General features: G+C 37.9%; 1 protein-coding gene across 3 annotated transcripts in view; it reads left to right on the forward strand.

Moving 5' to 3' along the window:
* Positions 1 to 5,231, forward strand: part of PNISR (PNN interacting serine and arginine rich protein) — a 29,157-nt gene extending 23,926 nt beyond the window's left edge. For 2 of the 3 annotated variants that reach the window (XM_075554743.1, XM_075554742.1), the window contains exons 10-13: positions 240 to 293; positions 2,225 to 2,395; positions 3,591 to 4,674; positions 4,909 to 5,231. In XM_075554743.1, coding sequence (XP_075410858.1) covers positions 240 to 293; positions 2,225 to 2,395; positions 3,591 to 4,674; positions 4,909 to 4,939 — 1,340 coding nt within the window. In that variant the 3' untranslated portion in view covers positions 4,940 to 5,231. The remainder of the gene's footprint in view (positions 1 to 239; positions 294 to 2,224; positions 2,396 to 3,590; positions 4,675 to 4,908) is intronic. The other variant, XM_075554744.1, reaches the window with a different exon arrangement.
* The last annotated feature ends 769 nt before the right edge of the window (positions 5,232 to 6,000 follow it).

The raw sequence follows: 6,000 nt of genomic DNA on the forward strand, positions 1-6,000 counted from the left end.
ATACAGATAATACTTGTCAACATTTGTCCTCATTATAAACCAATTTCACCTCACATTAGAATTATAATTTCAAAGCCAGACATGCTACTGGTTTTCAATGAATGTTATGTTTTTAATGTTTCTTGTCTCCCCAAAAAGCAGCCATAGTAGTAGATTTAACAATACCGTAGACTCACATGACTATGAAATCGAGGCTATTTGTGTTAACATGTTGTTCCTGTTGTTGATGTGATACAAAGCTCCTGCAAAACAGCTGGCACAGTCCAGTGCCCTGGCTTCCCTCACCGGGCTCGGTAAGTGCTGTCCTTATTTCTGAGAGGGCCTTCAAGGGAAAAGCACAAATTACCTGGTCTCGCTGCGTGTTCTCTTTTGAAATTGTACTATTCCTATGCAGTTTATGCAGCGCAGGTTAGAAGTTCTCGAAAGATTTGTCTTTTTTTTTTTTTTTTCTGACTGAAGCGCTCACAGTGGGAATCTTGTTAATATAATGCTTAATCCGTAGTTTACTGGGGCAAGTTGTAGTTGCTCCAATATACGAGGGGGTACCTCAAAAAACCCGGAATTTTTCCTAAACCTATTAGGTATTTAAATTTTTCTATAAAACAAACGTATCAGCTTCTAAGTATTCTCCATTACACTTAATACATTGTCAAATCTGCGATTCCATTCTTGGAAACATTTTTCAAACTCATCTGTTTGGAATGGCTGACAGCACCTCCTTTGTTTTTTTTTTTTTCACTTCTATGTCATCAAATTGCTGTCCTTTCTTGTCCCTCTTCATTCGTGGAAATGAAAAGTCAGGTGAGTAATGCGCGTGGGCAAGAGTGGCATGCTGAATTTTGACAGAAACTCACACACTGAGATGATGGTGTGAGCAGGTGCATTGTCGTGGTGGCAAAACCAGTCCCTCATCTGCCACAAATCAGGCCTTTTTTGGTCACACACTGTTTACACAATCTTTTCAGAACCTCTAAATAGAAAGCTTGTGGAATGCACTCCAAATGCACTACGACTTGACATTTTCGTCCTTCCGGGTAATTGATGGACATCCAGAGTGAGGTTTGTCACCAATCAACATTTCACCTTTTTTGAAATGAGGAAACCACTCGTACAGTTGGGTTTTGCTACAGCGCTGTCCTCGTGAGCTGTGTTCAACACCACAGCACTTTCCTGCGGCATTTTTCCTGAGCAGGACACACAATGTCACAGTCGCTCACTGTTCTCTCAAATCGCTCATCAACGTTCGAGGAAAACTTCTTTTATGAAAAAATTCATGGTGACCAGAGAGAACCTTTCCAGGTGATGTCAGTGGGTGCACTAACTCAGAGCGAGTTGCTCACCTAAAGGGGAAAAATGAGTACTGCTAAACCTCTGTTCCACCCAGCTCAATTCCGGTTTTTGGGGGGTACTCCCTCGTATGTAAACACTTAGTTTTTACTCAGTAGTTCATAATTGGGAACTATATGCATACTATAGGGAGAAACCTAGCCACCTAATGTTCTTAGTGACTTTATATAGACTGTTTCCGTGAGTGACGTTTTACCTTAGAGAAAAGAGTATGTCAGCATCATAGTATAATAGTGATATGTTCATAATTTGCTGTTTGTATGATATACAATCAGGGCTGTAAAAGCTTGAATTTGCCTTTTCCACATCCTTCATTTCAGATGAATCTTTGTAAGGGTCAAGAGAAATTGGGAGAACCAGATATCTGTGTGATTTTTGTTACTGCTATTTAGATCACTCCAGGGTGGGGAGTAGTCTCATATCATATCATTTCTGCCCCAGTGAGAATTTTACTGGAAAATTTTGAAGGAAAATACTTGCTGGGATTTTTTAAAGCTTTGAGAGTTAATTTTAGAAATATCTCCAGAGCTGTCATAAAAATTTTAGGGTATTTGAAATGAATAGGCTTTGTTTTATTGGCTTCTTAAAAAGTGGTTATGTTGGTCACCATGAACAATAAAACAACCATGATCATGATTCTTTGATAAAAGATCATATGAAATATTCCAGAAAGAATAAGATGGATACGAAATAATCGTTTGCGTGAGGGTTCTCTGACCTCTGCAATGCGTGGAATTTATACTCCTCCCCACCCCGAATAATCACATTCTTCCAAGAAAAGGCAATGAAAAGAGAATACACTTTCTTCTCAAACCTTAAAAATGATTAGTGCCCCATATAATTTTTCCGTGTGATAGACTGGGCTTTATGCACGCAGGTGGACTGGGTGGTTATGGATCAGGAGACACAGAAGATGAGAGGAGCGACAGAGGCTCTGAGTCATCTGACACTGATGATGAAGAATTACGGCACCGAATCCGGCAAAAACAGGAAGCATTTTGGAGAAAAGAGAAAGAACAGCAGCTGTTGCATGACAAACAGATGGAAGGCATGTGGTTTAGATTCCGTTTTTGGCTAGTTTAGCTTGCATTTGATTTTATCTTTTTACCCATCTTAAAAACAGGATTAATTGAATCTCAATTATAAATAATGCCTGATGTAATTGTAAACAATTTTTTTTTCTGTCCTCTGCAAGTTTTAGCAAACTTAAAGCCATGGTTAATTTTAGTGTTCAAGTATGACAGTTTATAAAAGTAGACAATTTCTGTTTTAGGAGCTAACACTTCTCGTGGCTATGTGTCAAGAATGGGGAATCCTTGTGGTGCACATAACTAAAAAGTTGGCAGTTTGGATGCACCCGCCATTCTTGGGCACAAAGATGTAGCAGTCTGCACTGATAGAGATTGACAGTCTGGAAAGTTGCACTCTGTCCTTCAGGGTTACTATGAGTGGGAATCTCTTGATGGCGGTGGGTTTATTAATATGCCAGTAAATTTATTATATAACATTTCTTCGTAAGTTTCCCATAAAAGACTTGAAATTGAGGAAATACATTGTAAGATAATTAAGCTGATAAAGTTTTAGATGGTAATTTCTAACTGGAATTTTTAAGTACTATTAAAGGTAGAAAGATTGCTTTCTAGAAGTTTTTTATTTAAAATACTTTATATGTATGTATTTCTCTAAAGTTTATATAGTAATGCTAGAAATAGAATGTTTTTAAATGTTGAAAAAATTCTTGAACATATTGGCAAGGTAATTATTTTTGCAGATCAACTTTTAAGTTGCTTTATTGAGAAAAGGGGAGGGAACTTTTTCTTTTACATCCAGCTGTACATTTTGATACTCAATTGCTTCCTTGCCTAAGACTAGTTACTAACTACATGTAGCTCTCGTGTACATGAAATCAGCCAGCCCAAATTGAGATGTGCCCGTCAGCGTAAAACAAGCTGGTTTCGGAAGACTTTATATTAAAAACAAAAAGGAAATACTTTATTATACTTTTTACTAATGACACGTTAAAGTGCTAATATTTTAGATACATTATATGAATGCAGCATTAAAAATTAGTTTTGCCCATGTTTGCTTTTTTAATGTGGTTGCTAAATTTTTTTTAATTATGTAGCTCGCATTCTGTTTTTATTGAGTGATTCTGTATTGTTATGGGCTCATAGTTTGAAATTTGGTGGTAAGCATTTTTTATTGTGCATTTTACTTAGTATTTTTGTCTTTGTCCGTTTCAGAAGAAAAGCTACAAACAGAAAGGGTTACAAAAGAGATGAACGAATTCATTCACAAAGAGCAAAATAGCTTTCCACTAGAAGGAAGAGAAGCAGACGGTGATGTGGTTAATGAAAAGAAAAGAGTCCCGAGTGACGCTCCATCAGCGTTAGAACCCAGGAAAGAGCACAAAGAGAAAGCGCAGCCAGGACGGAGCCGGTCAGGCAGCTCTAGTGGCGGCAGCTCCAGCAGCAGTAGTCGAAGTAGCAGTTCCAGTAGCACTGCGTCCACTTCTTCCTACAGCTCGAGCTCCGCGAGCACTCGCACTTCTTCTCGGTCTTCTTCTCCGAAAAGGAAAAAGAGACACAGTAGGAGTAGATCTCTCACCACGAAAGCGAGGCGTAGCAGGAGTAGAAGTTACTCTCGCAGAATTAAAATAGAGAGCAATAGGGCTAGGGTGAAGCTTAGAGATAGGAGAAGATCTAATAGAAATAGTATCGAAAGAGAAAGACGAAGAAATCGGAGCCCTTCCCGAGAGAGGCGTAGAAGTAGAAGTCGCTCGAGGGACAGACGAGCCGCTCGTTCCAGTCGAAGTAGGAGTCGAGATAGGCGTAAAGTCGATGACCAGCGTGGAAATCTTAGTGGGAGCAGTCATAAGCATAAAGGTGAGGCTAAAGAACAAGAGAGGAAAAAAGAGAGGAGTCGAAGTATAGATAAAGACAGGAAAAAGAAAGACAAAGAAAGGGAACGGGAACAGGATAAAAGAAAAGAAAAACAAAAAAGGGAAGAAAAGGAGTTTAAGTTCAGTGGTCAGGATGATAGATTAAAAAGGAAACGAGAAAGTGAGAGAACTTTCTCTAGGAGTGGTTCAATATCTGTCAAAATCACAAGGCATGATTCTAGACAGGATAGTAAGAAAAGCACTACCCGAGAGAGGAAAAAGCATTCAGGCTCGGATTCTAGTGGAAGGAGCAGTTGTGAATCTCCAGGAAGTAGCAAAGAGAAGAAGGCTAAGAAGCCTAAACATAGTCGATCGCGATCCATGGAGAGATCTCAAAGGTCTGGTAAGAAGGCAAGCCGCAAACACAAGTCTAAGTCCCGATCAAGGTAGTATACTTTTTAAAGTATTTTGTCTGATTTTTAAAAATTTTGACTGAATTTATTCAGAGTTGAAAGTGCCCTTTCTCTCTCTCTCTTTAATAACTCAGTTTGGTACTTAATAAAATGATCGTAGCCTAAGTAATTTTAGAAATCCTATATATTATTTTAAATTGCGGATTCTTTCATTTAAGATGTATTTTTATTTTAAAATTTTGTCTTTTCCCTCTTTTTTTTTTTCAGATCAACAACCCCTCCTCGTCGGAAACGCTGAGGAATGATGTGGCAAGGATGCCATGATGTTGTTTAAAAAATTCCATGAGTTTTAAGGGCTTGTCTCATTATAGAGGCACATTGTGGCTATGTAGGTGAAACCAGATCTTTTTTTTTTCTTTTCACGTCTGTAAATAGGTGTACTTTTCCCAAATGCTGCTCTGCGTTACTTTGTATTTTTTTTTAAATAGTGCATAAGAATATAAACATGCCATTCTCTTTCAGCTGTAATGTTTTTAAAATTCTTGAATGTACTGTGATGTCAATAAAGCTCTTTAGTTCATTTTTGTTAACTTCTTGCACCTGAATTTTATGGTTTTTAATCCAAGGAACGTACTTTTATAAAAAAGGCAGCTGGAATTTTGTATAACACGTTTTAAAGGTACTTCGTTCCATCCCCCAGAGAAAATGGTTTTAGCTTTGAGTTTGCCCAAGTCTGTCAATTGTACCAATGGACTTTTGTCAAATTCCATCCTTAAGGGTGTGAAAGAAAGTAGACCAGAAATAGAGCTACATTTTCTTTCCACTTGAAGCATTTGACAGCTTCCTAAATTTTTCTTCTTATTTTAGGCATTTTCAAGTAATGTATTCTCTGGTATATAAAGTGTGGATCACTCCTGTAAAGTGAAATTGCTGAAACCAGTCAAGCCATTGCACCAGTAGTTACTTGTAAAGGACAAGTGTGTTTGGCACTGATAGTCAAGTCTGGAACTGTTCTGCAGTCGCCCACTCCTGTTTTAGAAGCGTATTTTAAACACTTGGGGGTTTATTATAGAACTAAGACAAGTCAATATATATTTATACTTAATAAAGTGAACTATGACGTCAACTCTGAAGAAATGCTGTATTATGCAGCGGTGTGTCAATTTCACATGAAAACCGTCTGATTTTGTCAGTTTAAAGTTATGATCAGTGAGTGCTCTAGCAATTTAAGCCAGTCATAACTTATTAAAATGGGGCTTTAGAGGCGTTTTAACTTAAGTGCTCGACTGCTTTCATGGTCTGTTTTTCTAAGATTATTCACTTATGTGGCAATAGATACATTTCTGAAAACAAATGCAA

This window comes from Tenrec ecaudatus, chromosome 7, assembly GCF_050624435.1.
Source record: "Tenrec ecaudatus isolate mTenEca1 chromosome 7, mTenEca1.hap1, whole genome shotgun sequence".
In the NCBI taxonomy this organism is placed as follows: domain Eukaryota; kingdom Metazoa; phylum Chordata; class Mammalia; order Afrosoricida; family Tenrecidae; genus Tenrec; species Tenrec ecaudatus.